The following is a 24024-nucleotide window of genomic DNA, read 5'->3' as shown; positions in this document are numbered from 1 at the left end:
GCATGGATTAATAGGATACGTTGTGAACTAATAGTAGCAGGCCTTCTAGCATGCTGACTACAATCATGGTAAATATAGCATGGCTCACTTTTCATTACTGGAAAAATGTACTTTTTCTTTCTCTTACCCGGTGTGTTATTTGTTTTTATAAACACCCTGTTAAGAACGTATGTGATAACTTTCCCCTTTCTGTCCCTTTGTATGAGACTGCAGATTGGATAAGTACCAGAACACTCCTTAGTTTCTGTGAAAATTTTTTTAATGCCCTATGAAACTTAAAATTTGTTTCATATTTATATAATGTTTAAAAATCATATTTCTATAAGTTTCCGTGATTCCCTTATGAAGGCCAAAGTTTGTCATATATCTCTTTTTTTATTTATTTATTTTTTTTTTAAATTACAAAGCTTTATTTCAATTAATTATGACGTCTCATTTGACAGGCCTCGTGAAACCTTTGAGCTCAACATAAACAGTGTGCGTTGGCAGCGACTGGATGCCATATCACGTCTATTTGAATCCGTGTACATTCGCGCTGTGCCATCGGCTCATGTCCGTACCTCATCTGTTGGAGCCGGTTTGTCATCCTTGCTGGACAGATTTGCAGAGCAAGTTGGATTCAAGGGTGGGGGCTTCAATCAAAGCTCTGCTTCCAGACGTGGAGTTTAGTTAAGCGTCTGTTTTATCCCAACAAAGGGAAGGGGGGCAAGAGGGGGAAGGGGAAGGACGTGTTCCATTTAATTTTAACCTTACATAACGTCTCACTTTTTATCGAGAAAGCAGTAACAGAGGAGGTGGGTAGGATTACTTGTAGGACAGGGGAATGTAGACCCCCAAAGCCACACCCTTGCAATCGCTTTTATCCCAATTCTATTCACATGTTCATTCCATGCATCTTTGCGTCTTCTTTGTTCTAGAATGGGTTTTTTTTTCTTTGTTTTTACTTTGCTCAGGGGGAGACAATCATTTGATGGATCTATGTTTTTGTAAGAGATTATATCCACCCCCCTCCCCTCCACCCTTGTAAATCACCTCTCTTAATTGATATGCATGTTATATACAACCATTTTTTAATTATAGGTTTTAATATAAATTGATATCAGCTATTGAAAATTAAGTATAAACAATATATGAATGATTTTGGCTGTACACAGGCACAATGAATAATACTGATTCCTTTATATCCTAACAATTTCAGTTTTGATTTTAAACTATGTCAAGCTTAGTTTTTAAAAGTAACATTACAGATTTTCCATTATTGAAAGTTTTATAGTATTCTTGAAGAAGTGGCAAAATCTTCACAAAACTTATAGCGCTGTGTTGTAATATGATCTAATACATTCATGGATAACTATGGCAACAATTTGGTTGAAGGAGTATAAGGTTTATAAAATAACATTGTTAAGGGTTTAGATCATTCAAATAAGGAAATTTGGTTGATTGCTTTATCCCACTTATAACCAATGACAAGATTTTACAGAGTTACTCACAAGTCGATATCATTTGCTTTCAGCCATATGAAAATTTCTTAAGCCAATTATTTGATATGCCTTTACTTAGCGCGCCATATTCAAGATAACTTTTAAGATTAAGATATTTGTTAGATTCCCTTTTCTTTCTTCTCCTTCTTCCTTGAGATTTTAGCCAGTTCATATTTGTGACCCTCCGCCTCGAAGCGGTATTAAGTCGAGATTTGGAAAACGAAGAAAACCGGTTTTAAAGTGGAAATGGTCAAAATTATCAAATATCAGTTTTTGGTTGTTTCAGAAACTACAATCATTTTTCTACATGAAAACATAATAATTCAACATAAATATTGACGATAAGTTATATAAATTTCAAGTTTAAAAATGCAACTATCAGTGACACATTCAAAACGAGAGTTGACTTTCTCTCAGACAGCCACCCTTTCCAAGGCTTAGTAATACCGAGTCTTTTTCTCCACCAATAAGATGTAAGATATCACAGCAAAGGGCGTGTCTTTATCTATCTCAGAGAAAGCATGACTGTTTCCACAATTTCATGGTTCAACCAATAATGAACTTTAAAAACTGTAAACAAGTCTAGGTTTTTCCCTGACAACCTTACAAATGAATGATTCTGATTGGTCAACACTCATCACATGCACTGTCGCCCATAATGCTCGGGGGATGCTTTATGACGTCAGCATGCGTGTGTTACGTATGTGTGTGTTTGTGCATTTTGATACACACCACGTGCTATTATTTCTTTGTCTAGCTGCATTGATCGAGGTGAGGGTCCTCCTTTGTCCCTCTTTTTTATTCATGAAATTATAGGACATGCTAAGCTTAATAGGACAACAGTTGCCTAATCTTACACTTACAGAGATTGTTGTAGGATAAACATTTAATTTTAAGTACAAAAGCAGAATAATAGACAGAGCCTTTAACAATTGATTAACTGTAACTAAAAAATGAAATGGATAGATAAACAGACAGAGAGACAACCTATTAATGGATGGATAGATAGATAGATAGATAGATAGATAGATAGATAGATAGATAGATAGATATATGAAGAGAGAGAGAGAGAGAGAGAGAGAGAGAGAGAGAGAGAGAGAGAGAGAGAGAGAGAGAGATAGATGTTTGTTTGATCGTGCTTTCTTTGTATACTGAAAGAAGGGGGGGGGGGGGGGAGTCTTTTTAGACAACCAACAATGTGGGTGAACGCTAAGGAAAATTTGAGAGATTCAATAACATGTTTTCATGTAAGTCACTACACAATAAGCCCCACCCCTCCTCCTCAAGTTGTCATCTGACTCAAAATGGAAACCATGCAATGAATGATTTGACCAGCCTATTTCTTTAATTGCAATCTCATTGGTCAATATGTTTCCAGTTGATTGACTATGACTTACTTTGAAACAAAATGCTTTCTTAAACTATCCCTAGAATTCTTTGCTCCGCCTCTATCCCTTTCTTCATGTCTACCTCACTCTCTCATCTCCCTTTTGTTTCTTTCACACATACAAACACACACACACACACACACACACACACACACACACACTTATACAGGTTTCAATCTTTACGCTATTTCCCTCCCGTCCTCTGCACAAGCAGTCTCTCTCCCCTCCCCCTCTCGCTCCTCTTTTTCTCTATCTCTATTTCTTTCTCTCTCTCTCTCTCTCTCTCTCTCTCTCGCTCTCTCTCTCTCTCTCTCCCCCTCACGTGTGTGTGTTTTGTGTGTGTGCGCGTGTGTGTATTTTACTCTCTCATTCTTTTTTCTCCCTCTCTCATCCTCTTTCTCGATAATTCTTTCCCTGCCCACCCAGCTTCACGTAGTTTCAAAACTGTACTTTGAAATAATAAACCCTTCTTTAACTTTTGGCATTTTGAAGTCGTATTTTCTCCATTAAATAAGACAAATATTTCACATTAATAAATCTTATTTCATTGATTCTTTATTTAGATATAAAAAATTCTTGAATATGTGAGCAATGTCATAAAATTGTCGGCATTTGTTTTTTTTTTTTTGGTGTTTTATTTATTTTAAGAACATCCTACATAATAATGAATAACTACAAAAGTAATAATTGGATTGTTTCAAAAAATTGTAGGTACATTATTAAATGTATAATCTAAGCTCATGCCAAATTTCACTATTATCTTTGCCCATTGATTTGACAGTGCGTGAAAACGGTGCCTCACTTCAAAGTCGATTTTCTTAAAACTTGGTTTTTACACCCTCCCTACTTCAAACGGTCATATCTTGGCAATGAATAATCAGAATTGTATAAATTTGGTATCAAATTTTAAAGCATAAAATAAGCTATGATTGGGTACCAAAAACCCAAAATTGAACAATCCGACTTAATACCATTTCGAGACGGAGGGTCACATTTCATTCCCGTATGTTATCATTTAATCACTGCTGAATTATCAGTTACTGTGATTTTTAATTTGTTATTATAAAATAAAGTATTTTGTTTCCTTCTGCTTATTGCGTTACCAGGGTCAAAGGTCATTGCAACAATTTTTTGCTTTGCTGCTTTTTCTATATGATTAAATTTAGGACGAAATTTTAACAGAAATAAATGATTCAGTGTGAACAGGATTTTTTTTTTTTTTTTTTGGTAATATTATTTCATTTGCTTGCAACAACAGAAAAAAAACAAACAAAAAACAAAAAAAACAAAACAGACAAACAAAAATTTTAAAAGACCAAAACCTTTATTATCAATCAAATTGAAATTAGAGACTTTGATTTTGAACTTGTAATTTCGATAAAAAGGTTGTATATATAAAGTAATATGAGTAATAAAATCCTCTCTCCCTTGGGGTAAACACTAGCAATTTAAAGATCGTATTGTTACCTTTTACAGACCTGCTACAAATATTAATTTTTCAGGGGTTGGGGATGGGGACAATTTTCACTATTCGGATATTGACTACCATATTCGGATAATTTAATTAAAATTTTTAGATTGAATTTGTTGAAAGTAGCTAAACTTTAATTATATTACATTTATTCTGAAGCATTCAAATATTGTTTCTGTTTTTAAAAATCTCGTTTTTTATTATGTTGATGTTGTTGTTGAATTTTCAGTCCCCAAAATTTTTATTTATCTTTTTTATCTTGTTGATGAAATGTATTAATCCTTTTTAGTCTTATGGAACTTAATTTATATTCTGAATATTGCCAGTCATTACTGAGACTTTTTCTTTTCTTTTACACGTACAATCTCTGCGATTGGTACTGTCAGTAACCAGGTTCACATTTACTCCTGCGTTGAGTTCCTGCTTTATTTTTTGAATCATGTGTAATTTATATGCTTGCTTCTGTGCAATAAAGTATTAATTTTTACGTTATTAACCACTACTTTTAAATAGAATAAACTTTTAAGCTTAAAAATGAGTGATTGTGTGAGTTGTTTTTCTGTGACGATGTTCAAAATATTTTTAAAAACATTATCTCTTTGTTCTTGCAGGTTGTCAAAATAATACCTAATTTTTATTTTTTAAAAAAAAAGTCTGTTTTAAAATAAAAACCAAAACAGTATCGGTACCAACAAAATTTGACCACACATTCAATTTGATTCTTACCTCCCATAGTGGACAGGGGGGTACATACTGTCTTCTATCCTCCTATATCTGTTTTCCAACATGCTTTCTGTATTTGTCTTGGAATGAGATTACTTGGTTTTGTCCTGGCCGGATGCCCTGGCTGAGAGGGAAATAGTCAAATGTAAAGATAGTTTTGGGAGATGATATTTTTTTCATTGAAAATCATCTCTGTTATGCACTGTATTATGTTTTGTTTACATATTCTATATGATTTGTAAACATATGAGTGTATTCCTCTTAGTAGGGACCTGTGCTTGTGTCTGGATGAGACTTTTAGGTGATCTTAAACTAAGTACTTTGATAGTGTGCTCTTAGAATCTTTATCTGTTTCCTATTTGAACCAGTTCCCCTTTTGTCTTCCCTTTTCTTGGGTGCTTTAATTGTAATTCTAGAACTTTTTACTATCCCATTTTCTTCCTTTTCGCTGGTGCTAATATGACCTTAATGTGTTTCAAGCGCCGTAAACCATTAAAACAAACAAACAATTTAATTATTTGACCTTGATTTAATTTTTTAAAAAATTGCTAAGGATGTGTTCAATAAAAAACCAACATTTGGAATTTGTATATTTTTTCTACATTCCAATTGGAATAAATCTATGTATATGCTTGGATGGGGTCTTTTGACCTCACCCTCCAAGGCGGACGGGGATGTCACCTTTGATGTGCCTCCTATCCCCCTATATCTATTTTTCTTTTCCAGTTTCCTTTCTGACTTCGTTTTGGAATAAGATTACTTTGTTTTGTCCTGGCCCTGGCTTGAGTCCTTGGCTAAAAGGGGAACAGTCAAATGTGTATTATTAGTTTTTGGGAGATGATATTTTTTTTCTTGTCTATCATTCCTTTGTTATTTATTATAAAGCTGTTTTTTGAAAAATGTAATATGTAAAACTTTGAGTGTATCCCTCTTAGAGGGACCATGTGCTTGTGTCAGGATGGGACTTTTCGCTGATCTCAAACTAAGCTTGACAGTTTTCTCTTGGAAACTACTTGTACCCTATTTGAACCAATCCCCTTTGTCTTACGTTTTCTTGGCTGTTTTTTAAATTGTAAATCTAGTTTTTTGACAATAACATTTTCTTCCTTTTTACTGGCACTGAAATAATCTAAATGTGTTCCAGGCACCACAAAACCTTGAACAAAACCAAAAAAATACAAAACAAAACAAACAAAAAAAAAAATCCCAAAACAATAAAAGATGCAAATAGCGTCAGATTATGTCCTATTATTGTTCGGTCATCTTGATGTTTTTTGACGTTTTTGATATTTTCTTTTCTTTTTCAGGGTAAATTTTAATTTTGGGAACTGTGTTAAAGATTCTGATATGAATAGGTCTGACTTTTCTCGAGTCTTACATTCCTTGCTTGTTGTATTAGATATGAATGCATGTTGTTGTATTTTAAGTTGTTATTTCTTGAAGATGTGTCATTGCACCTAATGTTACAGAAAGACTGAATAGAATGTGTAAATAGTATCAAATACTGAGACCACATGTATTATTATTATTATTATTATTATTATTATTATTATTATTATTATTATTATTATTATTATTGTTATTGTTATTTTTATAATTATTATTATCATTGTGATTATTATTATTATTCTTATTCTTATTATTCTTCTTGTTATTATTCTTATTCTTGTTATTATTATTATTATTATTATTATTATTATTTTTATTATTATTATTTTTATTATTATTATTATTATTTTCATTTTATTATAATAATATTATTATTATTGTTACTATTATTATTATTTTCATTTTATTATTATTATCTTTTTTATTATTATAATAATTATTATTTTTATTATTATTACACACTGTATTATTATTATTATTATTATTATTATTATTATTATTATTATTATTATTATTATGATGACTATTATTAGTACTATGTTGAAATGAATTTTAAAAAAACATGAGATACCAGATGTTTTATTGTGATAACAATAGCCTAATATTACCTGAATAGCATCATGTTGATTTGTTATAAACTGAAGTTCACTGTTCATGTTGATTGCATTGCTCGTGCCACAGAGAATAGGAATTAAGGTTTGAGATAATAATATAGTGAATTGGGAAAGTTAAGATAAGGAAGATAAGAGTCAGACAAATAGGGAGAAGTAATACAACAAGTGAAATGAATACCTTTGTCTTTCATTCGTTTGGAGTTATTATTTTGACAATCTTTCTCTCCTCTTTATCATGTATCTGTATTCTGTCATTCAGAGTTAATTTTTGACAATCCTTCTTTCTTATTTAGTATTATCTTTATATTGATTGATGTAAAAGATAGTACTTTTCATCCAACTATATCTTTCAGCATAAGTTTCTTTGTATTTTTCTACGTATAATCTCTATTCTTGTAGGCATCACAATTAACTTCGATCTATATTGTTTCACATACTGACCTCCGAGTCGTTCATTTGTCATTAACCTTTCAATATAACAGTCCCTTCCTGTTAACCTACTTTGTTATAGCCCACTTAGCTAATAAGTTGCTTTTTCTGTGTTAGAGCGTTTTTAAAATTTAAAATGCACCCCTCAAATATCCTGCTTCTTCATCTAATTGCCAGCTATATTTTTATCAAGTAATTAAAAGAGCAAGAAATCTAAATCTAAATTTAGTTCATATTCATTCATCTTGATGTTTACAGTTAAATGATATATTATGTTTATTAAAGTAAGTAATTTGATAAATTCATACAGTGTCCTGGGTGGGGTTCCTGACCTCCGATAGTGGGCAGGGGGTTACATACTGTGTCTTCTATCCCCTGATATCTGTTTTCCAACATGCTTCCTGTCTTTGTCTTGGAATGAGATTACTTAGTTTTGTCCTCTGGGTGGGGTTCCTGACCACCCATAATGGACAGGGAGGCACTTGCTGTGTCTTCTATCCCGGTATATCTGTTTTCCAACTTGCTTTCTGTCTTTGTCTTGGAATGAGATTACTTTGTTTTGTCCTGGCCCTGGCCGGACTGGGTGGGGTTCCTGACCTCCCATAGTGGGCAGGGAGGTACATACTGTGTCTTCTATCTGTTTTCCAACATGCTTTCTGTCTTAATCTTGGAATGAGATTACTTGGTTTTGTCCTGGCCCTGGCCGGAGTCCTAGCTGGGAGGGAAACAGTCAAATGCATAGTTATTGTTTTGAGAGATGATTTTTTTTCCTTGTAAATCATCTCTGTTATATATTATTATGTTTGTTATTTTGAATGTATAATGTTAGCATTTGAGTGTATTCCTCTTTGTTGGATTTTGTGCTTGTGTCCGGATGAGACATAGGTGATTTCAAACTAAGTACATTGGTGGTATGCTTTAGGAATCTACATCTGATCCCTATTTGTTCTCAGTTCCCCTATGTCTTACTTTTTCTTGGGTGCTTTAATTGTACTTCTAGAACTTTTTACTATCCCATTTTCTTCCTTTTTACTGGCGCTGATATAACCTAAATGTGTCGCAAGCGCCATAAAACCCTTAAAAACAAGCAACCATGAATATATTAGCTTTGAAAAAGATCAAAATACCAAACATGGAACATTTCTGGCTCAAAACCATTCCTCAGCCAGAAACAACAATTTTTCTATTGACTGAAGAAGGGTTTTGAGCACGAAAGGTTCCGTGTTTGGTATTTTGTTCTATTTGAAGCTGTTTCATTTTTGTTCCATTATATTTTTATCTATAAATTCAAACTTTAACATCGTAATTATCCTAATATAATACCGTTTTGACGCTGTGGGGGCACATTAAAAAAAAAAAAATTGGAGAATTTTGCTTGTTTGGATTATAAGATTTTAAGCTAAAGTGGATTGGAAATTTTACTTTAAGAATAATAAGATTGATGTAAAAAAAAAAAAAAAAAGGATATTATAATTATAGTTAAATTTAAACTTTGAATCCTCAAGAGGAATTCATCATTCACTAAATGTCAGCTTCAGTTCCATTTAACTCACTCATAAGTTCATTAAATCTGTAAATAAAGAAAATTGAAAGTCCGGGTGGGGATCCTGACCTCCCATAGCGGGCAGGGAGGTACATACTATGTCTTCTATCCCCCTATGTCTGTTTTCTAACATGCTTTCTGTCTTTGTCTTGGAGTGAGATTACTTGGTTTTGTCCTGGCCCTGGCCGGATACCTTGGCTGGGAGGGAAACAGTCAAATGTAGAGTTAGTTTTGGGAGATGATATTTTTTTCCTTGTAAATCATCTCTCTGTTATGCACTCTATTATGTTTTATTTATGTATTATATATGTATTTGTAAACATTTGAGTGTGTTCCTCTTACTGGGGACCTGTGCTTGTGTCTGGATGAGACTTTTAGGTGATCTCAATTTAAATACACTGATAGTGTGCTCTTGGAATCTACATCTGTTCCCTTTTGAACCATTTCCCCTTTGTCTGCCTTATTCTTGGATGCTTTAATTGTAATTCTAGAACTTTTTACTATCCCATTTTTTTCCCTTTTTACTGGCGCTGATATGACCTTAATGTGTTGCAAGCGCCGTAAAACCCTCAAAAACAAAAAACACACAACAAAATTGAAAGTAATGGGGGATATGAGCATTGTAAATGTTTGAATTTTAGAAGTTGTTTGATTTTATGAAATTTGATATTGCCATTTTATTATTATTATTATTTTTTTTTTGGTTTTTGTATTTTTAAAAAGCTTTCATATATTTTTTTTATTTGCTCGAATTGTTCATTGCTAATAATATTGTGTTTTCCTGTCCTTTCAAGATGGTTACAGTTACAGGTATGGTTTGAATTTCAGTCTTCCCGCACCGCTATTATATTCACGCATTCCATTGCTAAAGATTCATTGATTACTCCATTCACTGGTCATCTACTATATAGAATTTATGGATATTTTTGTTTACACGGTTTGTTTGCAGTTTGTCGCTCTTAAACTGTGAAAGGAGTAATGAAAATTGAATGTAAGCCTGAGTGAAATACAACATGTTGACTAAGGTCTTTATAACGATATTTATTTAAGGTTTACAGTGGCTGGGTGGGGTTCCTGACCTCCCATAGTAGGCAGTGAGGTTACGTACTGTGTCTTCTATCCTCTTTATCTGTTTTCCAACATGTTTTCTATCTTTGTCTTGGGATGAGATTATTTGGTTTTGTTCTGGCCCTGGCCGGATACCCCAGCTGGGAGGGAAACAATCAAATGTATAGTTAGTTTTGGGAGATGATTTGTTTTTTCCTTGTAAATCATCTCTCAATTATGCACTGTATTCACTGTATTACGTTTTGTTTACATATTATATATGATTTGTAAACATTTGAGTGTATCCCTCTTTGTGGGAACCTGTGCTTGTGTCTGGATGAGACTTTTAGTGATCTCAATCTAAGTATTTTGATGGAGTGCTCTTGGAATCTACATCTGTTTCCTATTTGAACAAATTCTTGTCTTACCTTTTCTTGGGTGTTTTAATTGTAATTCTAGAACTTTTAACTATCCCATTTTCTTCCTTTTTACTGGCACTGATATGACCTAATTGTGTTGCAAGCGCCGTAAAACCCTTAAAAACAAAGCAATCTTAGTGGGAACCTGTGCTTGTCTCTGGATGAGACTTTTAGTGATCTCAAACTAAGTATTTTGATGGAGTGCTCTTGGAATCTACATCTGTTTCCTATTTGAACAAATTCTCGTCTTACCTTTTCTTGGGTGATTTATTGTAATTCTAGAACTTTTTGCTATCCCATTCTCTTCCTTTTTACTGGCGCTAATATGACCTTAATGTGTTGCAAGCGCCGTAAAACCCTTAAAAATTAAACAAACATCATGCTGGCCTCGTCTTAGGCAACCACCTTTCATTCCATACAAAATCTGTTGCTAATATCGTGAAATTTTGAATGTCATGTTAAAGACTATTTACAAAGAAGTGGGTTTATTTACAAGGGGATGAAATGGAATGACTTTCTAGTAATAACCATATTTTCATGTAATTTTTCTTTTCATAATTTTATAATTTGTTTTTAAAATATAGAGGGTTTCTACCCTTGTACATTTTTATTACATTGTCCCATTTTATCCCCACATTGTAAAATACTTTACATGTGTTTGCATTCACTTTTTATTATATCCTTTTACAGCTCCAAGCATTAGACTTAACTTTTTCTTTCACTTTCTTAATAAAACTAAACTCATCTTACAGTACAGTTGTTCAACGATGCATTTGTCTGTAACGACATACTTTTTGCTTATTGAATTGAAATGACAGATGTATTGGAAAATATTTACAATTTACCACAATTAAAAAAAAAAAATTAAACCAGGAATACAAATGTTTTTCTTGTACAAATAAACAAAATATCCTCTAAGCCAACCCACCCTTTTTATGTTTGAATTTTTTATTTTAAGAATACATTGTGTTAATTTATTATTATTGTTAGTAGACATTGTCACTCTCTCATGCATCCATTTATGATGAACGCAGCAGCATTTGTAACTTTCTGGAGGGGGTTCCCTACCTCCCATAGTGGGCAGGGAGGTACTTGCTGTGTCTTCTATCCCATTGTATCCGTTTTCCAATTGCTTCCTGTCTTTGTCTTGGAATGAGATTACTAAGTTTAGTCCTGACCCTGGTTAGCAGGGAAAAAGTTGAATGTATGGTTATAGTTTTGGGAGTCGATATTTTTCTCCTTATAAATCATCTCTGTTATGTACTGTTATTTTTTGTTTTAACATATGATTTGTTAACATTTGAGTGTATTACTCTAGTGAGATCATGTGCTGGTGTCTGGGTAGAACATTTAGGTAGTCTCAAACTAAGTACACAGATAGGGTGCTCTTGGAATCTACATCTGTTCCCTATTTGTACCTTCCCCCTTTGTCTTTCTTTTTCCTCAAGTCCTTTTAATTGTACATCTAGAATGTTTTTACTATCCAATTTTCATCCTTTTTACTGGCGCTGATATGACCTAAAGTAAACCCAAGGGGATAAGAGCAAGGAAAGAACAAAAATATATTGTTAAAGCAAACTGCCCATATACCTGGATTGGAGTCATCCAAATCCTCTTATAAAGACATTGGAAAACAGATACAAAGCAAGTACCTCCCTGCCCACTATGAGAGGTCGGGAACCGCACCACCCAGAGGGGAAAAAAGTCACGTCACAGCTTATAGTCTGGAGAATACAAGACTCCAAAAGTTTGAAACAAATTCACACAAATGAAACTGAAGTAAATAAATTGAACATACATGTTTTCAAATTTTTATTTTTAATTTTGTCATTTAAATTTATGTAAATAATAACTCACTGCAGTACAGTGAGTAGTCAAAATCTAATACTAATGTGTAGTTGTGAGCACATAAACACAAACACACTCTCTAACACACACACATACAGATCCTCTACTTTGTTGGCAATATATGCGCATGGATAGAATTGAAGTAGTTATAGTGGAAACCCAATTTTAATAAACAGAGATCAAATAAGACCTTGAATTCAATGAAGAAGAAATACCCCACACAAAAGTTGTCTTTAGTCTTTTAATTAATGTGAAACCTGATAATACTGCCCGCAAATCTTTATAGTCACCAACTTAACTCTTTCAGTGCTGAGGCTATATTCACAAAATGGCTGACACCCGATTGAGGCAGCATGAGAATGACAAGCTAAGACAAAGCGACATTCGAATTCGGCGCAAAATCTCACTTAAAATACCCCCCTAGGGCCCATTGAATGTTCTGAAGAAAGAAATGATACCATTGGTTCAATTCATAGTACTTTTGTAAAAAGTAGGATTGGATTACACTATTATTTTTGCCTTTCAAGACCGGCCGCAAATTGCAATTAGTAGAGAGGTTCGTCTCAAAAAGAAGATCCTTGAAAAAATCAGAGAACCAATTTTTCTAAGCTCAAATCTGTATTAGATTGTTTTCATTGTAAGATTCTGGAAGAGGACACTTAAAAAAACCCCAAACAAATCCATTCAGAATTGAAATTTTATAAATGGACTTGATCCCAGCGTTCTCTAAGGTCTCGCTAGCTCAATTGGTAGAGCATTCGCTTCAATAGCAAGGGGACCAGGTCAATCCTGGGTGAACTCCAATTTAAAAAAAAAATCTGACCTTCCTTTTCACCCAGCAGTAATTGGGTGCTGGGTCTGTTAGATCAGGCAGAAAGTACTTTGTATTAAGTTAGCACCCTATCAAAAGGGTAGCTCGCAATTGCTATTGTCTGTTTAATGATTTAGAATCTGGGACAAATTCCTGCTTCATGGGCCATATAACCCTGAAGGATTATTTGAACCCAGGATTAAGTTGGTATGTTAAAAATCTCTTTTGCTCATCAAAGCCATAACATTCATGTGGCTGGAATATATTCATATTTCTGTATCGCAAAATGGACTGTAACAATTTCTTGTTACCGCACGGACATGAAGTTACTCTATAGCATAATGTTTTTCTTTATAACAGACTTAACGATATAAATAATTACCAACAGAGATGGTATCTTGCATTCAATATTCAACAAGACCACATGAAAAATGAGAACTGCCCTCATTCCTGCTGATCAACGCACTCATTATGAAATAATAATAATAATAATAATAATAATAATAATAATAATAATAATAATAATGCTGAAAACTTATATAGCGATATAACTCCGAGACACCAGACTCTAAGCGCTTAAATTACAAATTACTTTGGCTGAAACATACACATTCACTTTGTCTTGGAATGAGATTACTAAGTTTTGTCCTGACCCTGGTTAGCAGGGAAAAAGTTGAATGTATGGTTATAGTTTTGGGAGTCGATATTTTTCTCCTTATAAATCATCTCTGTTATGTACTGTTATTTTTTGTTTTAACATATGATTTGTTAACATTTGAGTGTATTACTCTAGTGAGATCATGTGCTGGTGTCTGGGTAGAACATTTAGGTAGTCTCAAACTAAGTACACAGATAGGGTGCTCTTGGAATCTACATCTGTTCCCTATTTGTACCTTCCCCCTTTGTCTTTCTTTTTCCTCAAGTCCTTTTAATTGTACATCTAGAATGTTTTTACTATCCAATTTTCATCCTTTTTACTGGCGCTGATATGACCTAAAGTAAACCCAAGGGGATAAGAGCAAGGAAAGAACAAAAATATATTGTTAAAGCAAACTGCCCATATACCTGGATTGGAGTCATCCAAATCCTCTTATAAAGACATTGGAAAACAGATACAAAGCAAGTACCTCCCTGCCCACTATGAGAGGTCGGGAACCGCACCACCCAGAGGGGAAAAAAGTCACGTCACAGCTTATAGTCTGGAGAATACAAGACTCCAAAAGTTTGAAACAAATTCACACAAATGAAACTGAAGTAAATAAATTGAACATACATGTTTTCAAATTTTTATTTTTAATTTTGTCATTTAAATTTATGTAAATAATAACTCACTGCAGTACAGTGAGTAGTCAAAATCTAATACTAATGTGTAGTTGTGAGCACATAAACACAAACACACTCTCTAACACACACACATACAGATCCTCTACTTTGTTGGCAATATATGCGCATGGATAGAATTGAAGTAGTTATAGTGGAAACCCAATTTTAATAAACAGAGATCAAATAAGACCTTGAATTCAATGAAGAAGAAATACCCCACACAAAAGTTGTCTTTAGTCTTTTAATTAATGTGAAACCTGATAATACTGCCCGCAAATCTTTATAGTCACCAACTTAACTCTTTCAGTGCTGAGGCTATATTCACAAAATGGCTGACACCCGATTGAGGCAGCATGAGAATGACAAGCTAAGACAAAGCGACATTCGAATTCGGCGCAAAATCTCACTTAAAATACCCCCCTAGGGCCCATTGAATGTTCTGAAGAAAGAAATGATACCATTGGTTCAATTCATAGTACTTTTGTAAAAAGTAGGATTGGATTACACTATTATTTTTGCCTTTCAAGACCGGCCGCAAATTGCAATTAGTAGAGAGGTTCGTCTCAAAAAGAAGATCCTTGAAAAAATCAGAGAACCAATTTTTCTAAGCTCAAATCTGTATTAGATTGTTTTCATTGTAAGATTCTGGAAGAGGACACTTAAAAAAACCCCAAACAAATCCATTCAGAATTGAAATTTTATAAATGGACTTGATCCCAGCGTTCTCTAAGGTCTCGCTAGCTCAATTGGTAGAGCATTCGCTTCAATAGCAAGGGACCAGGTCAATCCTGGGTGAACTCCAATTTAAAAAAAAAATCTGACCTTCCTTTTCACCCAGCAGTAATTGGGTGCTGGGTCTGTTAGATCAGGCAGAAAGTACTTTGTATTAAGTTAGCACCCTATCAAAAGGGTAGCTCGCAATTGCTATTGTCTGTTTAATGATTTAGAATCTGGGACAAATTCCTGCTTCATGGGCCATATAACCCTGAAGGATTATTTGAACCCAGGATTAAGTTGGTATGTTAAAAATCTCTTTTGCTCATCAAAGCCATAACATTCATGTGGCTGGAATATATTCATATTTCTGTATCGCAAAATGGACTGTAACAATTTCTTGTTACCGCACGGACATGAAGTTACTCTATAGCATAATGTTTTTCTTTATAACAGACTTAACGATATAAATAATTACCAACAGAGATGGTATCTTGCATTCAATATTCAACAAGACCACATGAAAAATGAGAACTGCCCCTCATTCCTGCTGATCAACGCACTCATTATGAAATAATAATAATAATAATAATAATAATAATAATAATAATGCTGAAAACTTATATAGCGATATAACTCCGAGACACCAGACTCTAAGCGCTTAAATTACAAATTACTTTGGCTGAAACATACACATTCACACACACAAGCATACACAAACACACAAACCAAACAAACCTATCTTGCTTCTCTTACCATCTACTAAAGACGAAACATATGTTTTAAGCGAACGTTTAAAAACTGACAAAGATTCTTTTTCACGAATGCTCTTTGGTAAGGCGTTCCAAACAGAGGGTCTGAAATAAGAAAAGTCTACTCTATCAAACAACATAAAATGTTTTTAAAAATTTCAAAGGGGTATTATTAGAAGGGACAAATTAATATGGCAGAGTAACAATGGAAAAACAACAATTGTATTTTTGTCGTTCTCAACGCAATTAGCATCTAATCAACAAATTAAAGTCTGAAAAAAAACAAAAACAACTTGAACTTTCATAGAGCACAATATTCACTAAACGTGCTCAAAGTGCTTTACAATGGGTCCCTAGCCAACAACAATACTTAAAATGTAGGACAAGACGTGATGCCTGTTAGGCAAAATTACATTTTTTTCCCGAAATAGACAATGCATTAACCGCCAGGTAATCATTTTACACCTGAGTACAATGAGAGTATGTGAGGAAAACGCTTTTTCCAGGACTCAACTATGCGCCCCAAGGGGCGGCCTAAGTAAGTAAGTAACTCTATGCGCAACTCAAGTCAGGACTTGAACTTAGGACCTTCCAATTCAAAGGCGAGTGTCATATCACAGAACCACAAAGCTGCACTATCGTTTATTGTTCTATATCAGAGGCAACATGACAAACTCTTGTGAATGTAAAACTCATTTCTCTTCATACTGAAATCATTTCTCATAGAAAGAAGATGATTGATGAAAATGAATGTATTGACAACAACACAAAGTCAATGTGAAATACAGTGAAATCCTGATAAAGCCGACACCACCGGCCCTGAAAGATTGGTTGACTTTAAGCTAGGTTGACTTTCTCCATAATCAATGGAACACACCGAGATCATAAAATTTGAGACCAACAAGAGGTGTTGCTTTAAGTAGAAATTGACTTTATCCAGATTCCACGATATGATGATTTCAATCCTTTGCTCATCTTGCCTTTTAAGATGATTTATCAACAACAACAACAACACAATATTGACGTAGAACATGATCATTTCCGTCCTTTGCCTCCTCCACCCTTGCCTTTAGTCTTGCCACTTGCATCTTGTTTGCCCTTGGGTGCTTTTCCCTTTGGCTGTGTGAAAAATGAAAAAAAAAAAAAAACCCATTGAAATCTTGAAAGTCAAAACAGAAAAAAACAAAACAACAATAATAGATTAGTAATTCTAATAATGGAAGTCCTTCAAAGCCATTAGGCTTAGAGTTTATTGCAGTTTCTATATTGCGAAATGGACAATAGCAACTGCTTAGTATCCTTTACAGGGACGCTAGTCTATCGCAGAGGACTTTCCACCAGACTAACAAAACCAGCTATCCAATCGGTTGGATTGGGGGGGGGGGGGGGGGGGGGGGGTCAGATTGCACTCGGGATTGATCTTCGTCTCTTTACATGCTCTACCAACTGAACAACAATCGAGACCTTCCAACAATAGAAAATCAGATAATAAAACTTATGACCAGAACCAATAATCTCAAACATTCTTTTCCAAGATGTCATAATTCATTCTAAGAAAATATATAGAAATTCGTGTTAAAAAAAAAAGAAGAAACCAAAAGCGGTATTGGTTGGTAGCTGGTTGTCAATTCCGTAACTATTATAGTTTTAAAATACAAGAGCCGCATCAGGACTTTTCAGTCTACCCTTGTACAAATATTTTACAGTAATTTGCTTTCGGCAGCCCTGTATTTACTCTGAAAAAAAAAAAAAAAAAGACCTTACCTTGGCAACAACAACAGGCTCATCCTCCTCCTCTTCACTTTCCTCCATGACCCCTGCTCCATCTTCCTCTCCCTCCTCCCTCAACAACTCCTCATCCCCGCCACCAGCGGTGGAAGCTCGACCCCGTCCCTTCTTCTTGCCACCCGTTCCTGTAGCGTATGGGGTCATGTGACTACTCTTATTGTACATCCTGGTCAGAGCGGCTTTAGTCTGGGGAATAAGATAATATTATAAAAGGTTGTAGAAGAAAAAAAAACAGAAATGGGCATTTAATTGTAGATTTTTTAACACTCTCCTGACCACCCATAGGAAAATCGTCAGATTCGTTGTGATACAACCAACAATTTTCTCATTCTGATTTCTTTTCTACACCACATCATTTAAAGAGAATATTTTGCTATCAAAATGTGACACTGTCTTGTAGAGCCTATTTTGCTGAATTATATTATGTATATATAGAATGAGGTTTTTGAATTTAAGGTTTGAAAAAATAAATCTATTTTTGTTTAGGGTGGGTGTAAAATTTTGGGTAAAATTATGAAAATGTATGGTAAGGACATGCCAAATTGAAAACTTCAAATTTAGTAATTTTTATGTCAATTATTAGTAATTTGACAGGGAAATTCGTAATTTCTGAAATTTTGTGTATCAACAACCACAATATTATTATCATTATTATCATTATTATAGTAGTAATTGTAGTAGTAGTAGTTGTAGTAGTAGTAGTAGTTGTTCTTCTTCTTATCATTATTATTATTAATATCATTAAGTATTACTAAGAATTAAAAATTTGTAATTTTCCATAAAATTTAGTATTTGGCCATGAAATTTGTCTAAAATTCGTAAAATTGAATGCTAGCCATTGTTCCTTATTAATCTAAATTCTGAGGGTGTGTCACAAAAGCATAGCATTTATAGCTGTAAAAGTGTTGAAAAAGAACCAACATTCGTTCACACTTTTTCCACTCTTTGAGGTGCAATTTTTTTTACTATTCTTTAGGTGCTAAATTGTCAATTTTCTGATTATTTTTCACTATTCATCCCAGAGAATTTGTAGCAATTTTTCACAACAATCTAATATCGATGACTTTTTGTATCAAAAAACAACCTTTTGGCCAAGGCTCATACACTCAAACACATGACTATGGTGAGGCTTTTAGTATACACACAACACATTAATTGAGCTTTTACATAGAGCAATATCCACTAAACATGCTCAAAGCGTTTTACAAGAGGTCCCTGTCCAACAGTATCATTTGACATGTAGGACGGGACAAAACACCTTTTAGGCGATACTACCATTTTTTTTTCGGACAGAGACAACGCTGTTAACGACCAGGTACTCATTTCACAACTGAGAACGGTGAGAGAATGAGAGTAAAGAGCCTTCTCCAAGGACTCAACTATGCGCTGAGCGAGGCTCGAACCCAGGACCTTCCGATCCAAAAGCGAGTGTCATACCACTAGACCACATAGCCGCACATACCTTGGACTCAACCCGTGCCATGTAGTCAATGCTATTGGGCCACTTGCTGACTTCAAGGATGTTATCAAAGTCGTCTTTGATGATGTCGTAGTCGTCCATCATCTGTATCACACCAGGGACTCCATCACTGCCGTGAGAGGCCAGAGGGGCTGTCAGGCAAGTGCGTAGAGCAGGGAGATAATCCTGATTAAGGCCTCTCTTGTCAGACGATATCCTATGGAAAAGTGGATATAAAAGAGAGAAAAAAAAAGTCCTTTAACTTTCTCCTTACCAGCCATTTTCAGGACTTTCCCCAAAACGTCACACCCAACTAATACAAAAATATATTTTTTATCACTCAAACACAATGGCAGTAAGTTCTTGCGATAAATAATTTCTTTAGCAAAACATGCTCTACTTCACACTGTTCATTTTCTTTAAATGTTATGATGTACAAAAGAAATTTGAATAAGAAAAATGTTGGCTGTATCGTAATGAATGTGACGATTTTCCTATAGTTGGTAAAGAGAGGGTTAATGCATAAAACAGGGACCAAAATAATTCACACTGAAAGGGACTAGAATTGTCAGGTTTGTTTTTAAGGGTTTTATGGCAGCGCTTGCAACACACTTAGACCTGATCCAGTAAAAAGGTAGAAAATGGGATAGTCAAAAAAATTCTAGAACTAGAATTAAAGCACTAAAGAAAAAAGAAGTAAGACAAAGGGGAATGGTACAAATAGGGAACAGATGTAAATTCCAAGAGCATACCATCATTGTGCATGGTTTGAGATCATCTAAAAGTCTCATCCAGATACAAGCACAGGATCCCAGTAAGAGAGAGGAATACACTCAAATGCTTATATTATACATTCAAAACAACAAATGGAACAATACATAAAAGAGAAATGATTTAAAGGGAAAAAAAAATCTCTCAAAACATTAACCATGCATTTGACTGTCTCAATCCCAAATGCGGTCAAGCCTTTTTCTGACCACCACTGTCCATTCAGCAGTAATAGGATAGCAGGCAGGGTCTGTCAGATCTGGCAGAAAGCACTTTGTGACTAACGTCCAATCCATATGGAGACAAGAAATTGCTACTATTTGTTTAACATGCAGAAATTGGGTGTTAAACTAAGTCTAAATAGGCCCTATGGCTCTGAAGGACTAGTTCTACAGCATATAGAGCAATCACGAATTGTTTTCTTCTCTATATGACAAAATTCTGAAGGTGGAAGTTTATCACAATTTATGTTGCTCTGAAACTAACTGGCAGTAAAAATTGGCTGTTGTTCTTCTTTAGAGAGGATATTAAATATACATCACATAATTTACATTAGATCCTCCTACCTATTCCTTGAAAATTTGGAAAATGAAAAATCTGACAAATTACTGATGTAGTACGACCAAACAAAAAAATTTGCAACAAACAGACAAAAAAACCCCCCCAAAAAACAACAAAAAAACCCCCCAAAAAATTTTAAAAATTAAAAATCCCCCCCCCCCCTCCCCCCCAAAATAAATAAAAATAAATATCAACATACTTCAAACCCATGTGCATTCCTAACTCCTGAAGAATCCTGTCTGTCTTCTTAGTGGTGGAGTTCTTGCCCAACCAGGATGGGAAATTGGTCATCTGTGGGAAACTGCCTCTCATATATTCACCAGGAAGAACACTGGAATACATGGCCTGGATTGAAAGATTAAAATCACACGGTCAGATCAAACAGTCAACTCATCTAAGTGGATGGGTAAACACTTTAAGTAAAGTAGAGAGATAAATAGACATGGTGTACAAAAAATAAAAAAAACACCAAATAAATTAGGTCATAAAAACATTTCTGAGTTACAGAACAATGCCTCCATCAATAATTGTGCGGCTATGTAATCTAGTGGTATGACTTTCAGATTGGAAGGTCCTGGGTTCGAGCCTCGCTTGGCGCATAGTTACTCACATCCTCTCACCATACCCTGGTGTAAAATGAGTACCTGGCCGTTAAAAGCTTTGTCTCTGTCCGAAAAAAATGTAATATCATGTCATGTCCCATCTTACATGTTAAATGTTGGGCCAGGGACCCTTTGCAAAGCGCTTTTAGCATGTTCCGTGGATATTGCGCAAAATATTTTTTAAAAGCTCAAAAAAAACAAAACAAAAAAAGCTCAATAACTAAGGCACTCAAAGGAGTCCTTGGAAATGGCTCTTTACTCAAATTCTCTCTTGTGTAAAATAACTACTTGGCCAATACAGACCTTGTCTCTTTTGAAAGAAAAAAAAATTAATCAATAGTGTATTACAGGTACATGTCTCGTCCAACATGTTAAGTGTTGCTGTTGGCATAGGACCCTTGAAAAGATTTTTGAGCATATCAAGATTGGAAATAGTAAATGTTTGGATGATGAACGGAAGAAATAAATACTTATCCAATTTCGTATACAGACACCAATATTAAAAATTTGAATTAATATATTTCTTGTTGTCGACTAAGTCCTAGCTATCATTGAAAAGTAATAAACAAAAGTGAATATGACAGATTAAAAAAAGAACAAAATACCAAACACGGAACGTTTTGGGCTCAAAACCCTTCTCTAGCCAACAACAAAAAAACAATAAAGACATAAATACATTACTAAATTCCAGATAGACAACAGAGATATCTCTTTTGTTTCACTTTTGTTTATTACTTTTTACAGTCCACAGCTTCTAGCAGCCATGAAAACATTTTGACGACCAGTATATTAAAGCCTAGGGGTCTAAATAAATCAATTGGTAGAGCACTCGCTTCACTCACAAAGGGACCGAGTTCAATCCTGGATGAAGTCAAGATTTTTTTTCTGACTCCTCTGTCCACCCAGCAGTGATTGAGTAGCTGGGTCTGCTAGATTTGAGGGGAAATGAATCCTATCCAAAGGGTAGCAAGCAGTTGCTATTGTGTGTTTCACGCTATAGAAACTGGGATAAACTCTGGCTCTATAGGCTTAATGGCTCTGAAGGACTTTTGAAGCCTGTAAAAATGCTCTATACAAAAATACGAGTTTACCTACTCCAAATATCTCTTAGATACTCTTCTACAATGAGACCTTATCCATCATTATAGGATGGTCCTATGCACTAAAGACTCACCTGAGTTGGCAACAAGTTCCAGTTTCCACCATTCCTTATAAGCTTTTCCACCAGGTCCCCATCACAAAGACTGTCGATAGTGTGGGCGAGGCACGCCATGTGTTTACTCTTTTTACCTCTGGAGATTAATGAATAAAAAAAAACAAACACTGAACAAACGTTAAACAACAACTAGGCTTGATAAAAAAAAATCACTTATTTTGGGAGTTCACTTAGCAAACACTCGAAAAATCGAGTGAATGTGCCCATCTAGCACTTTGCGTGATTAAGGAGAGATACTAGGGAAAAAACAAACGTTATTACTCTTTTTACCTCTAGAGATTAGTGAAAAAACACACACGCTGGATAAACGTTTAACAACACCACATCTCCATAAAATCATCTGTTTCTTTGGAAACGCTCCAGAATTTGAGCACATATGCCACATAGCACTGTGTGTGTGATTAAAGAGAGACGCCAAGGAAAAAATAAACAAAGAAAACAACAACAACAACAACAAAAAATAAACTTTTGAGCTCTTCATGTTTTGCCATGTACACAGAGAGAATAAGTGAATAAATTCACCAATGTCAGGTCTGTTGATCCTTCCATGTTATTGCCACTCTAAAGTGTTGCTCAACTTACATTACAGGAATGGCTTTAGGATGTAAGATAAGTAGTTACGGATATATTATGAATATTGACTGTCAAATAATAACAGTAAAGCAAGTTTGGCAGACAGATGACATTTTATACCAAAATACTTGATTTTTATATAACCCAATATCAACTAAATGTGCTCAAAGCACTTTACAAGGGGGCCCTAGCCAACAGACAGCAACTAATTACATGTAGGACAAGACATGATGCCTGTAAGGCGACATTACGATCCCTCCCCCCCCCCCCCCCCCAACCCCAAAGAGATAATGTTGTTAACGGCCTCTGAGAATGTGAGACCTTCAGAACCGAAGGCAAGTGTCATACCACCTGACCACCTAGCCGCTTAAACTTTGTACCCAAAATTTTGCAATTAAGCAGAGAAACTGTGCAGCTAGGCAAAGCAGTTGTAAATGTTTTAAAATATCTTTTGAGTAAGAGTAGGAGTGATTTGCTTTACTGGTTATATTAGTTTTTCAGTGCCAGAAGAAGGATTAAACATTGAAACAGTTGTTTTTACAGATTGTATTTGTTTTAAAGATGTTATATCCAAACTTGAATCAAAATTAGACAATTCCATGGCCAGCTTCAAGCGAGTATTAGAAACACACTTCCTTTTTTACACACAGGGGCAGCGTGGCTCAGTGGTACGGTCTTTGCTTCCTACCCGAAAGGTAACGAGTTCAATCACCCACTGCTGCGTTGTGTGGCCTTGAGCAAGTCACCTCGCCCTAGCTCACTTTGCGGCGCTGCTCTGCGGCTGACGCCTGGGTTATTCCAGTCTTCCCTTGGAAAAGACCCTAAAGACAAATTTCCCCTTGGGGATGAATAAAGGGAATTTTCTAAATTTTTTTTTATTTTTAAAATGAATCAACCTTACTCACTCTGCTTTACTGGGGATGACATGTGGGTAATTTTCATGGACAAACAAGGGTGCAAAGCTGTAGTCGTGAAAGAACAGATCCGATTTATCATTGATGGACATCTTCCTGGTCTCCTCATCGCTTACAAACACTTTGCGACACACGTCAAATGGACCCTGGGATTTGATAAATTTCATAGTAAATAAAATTAATGTATATCA

The 24024-nt window shown here is 34.8% G+C and overlaps 2 protein-coding genes across 2 annotated transcripts in view; one reads left to right on the top strand and one right to left on the bottom strand.

Moving 5' to 3' along the window:
* LOC144975289 (uncharacterized) overlaps positions 1-11427 on the top strand; it is a 35555-nt gene extending 24128 nt beyond the window's left edge. The window contains exon 19 of the mRNA XM_078919235.1: positions 444-11427. Within this exon, the coding sequence (XP_078775361.1) occupies positions 444-669 (226 nt within the window). The 3' untranslated portion in view covers positions 670-11427. The remainder of the gene's footprint in view (positions 1-443) is intronic.
* Positions 11428-15265: 3838 nt separating this feature from the next.
* Positions 15266-24024, bottom strand: part of LOC144975288 (replication factor C subunit 1-like) — a 35158-nt gene continuing 26399 nt past the window's right edge. Inside the window, exons 20-25 of the mRNA XM_078919234.1 lie at positions 23825-23979; positions 22305-22422; positions 20728-20873; positions 19203-19416; positions 17717-17926; positions 15266-17071 (exon numbers count right to left, since the gene is read on the bottom strand). Coding sequence (XP_078775360.1) covers positions 16988-17071; positions 17717-17926; positions 19203-19416; positions 20728-20873; positions 22305-22422; positions 23825-23979 — 927 coding nt within the window. The 3' untranslated portion in view covers positions 15266-16987. The remainder of the gene's footprint in view (positions 17072-17716; positions 17927-19202; positions 19417-20727; positions 20874-22304; positions 22423-23824; positions 23980-24024) is intronic.

Source organism: Berghia stephanieae, chromosome 6 (assembly GCF_034508935.2).
Source record: "Berghia stephanieae isolate SIO BIC M18660-M18661 chromosome 6, UCSD_Bste_1.3, whole genome shotgun sequence".
NCBI lineage: Eukaryota > Metazoa > Mollusca > Gastropoda > Nudibranchia > Aeolidiidae > Berghia > Berghia stephanieae.
Note: the sequence above shows the minus strand (reverse complement) of the source record. Positions and strands in the feature narration are given on the sequence as shown.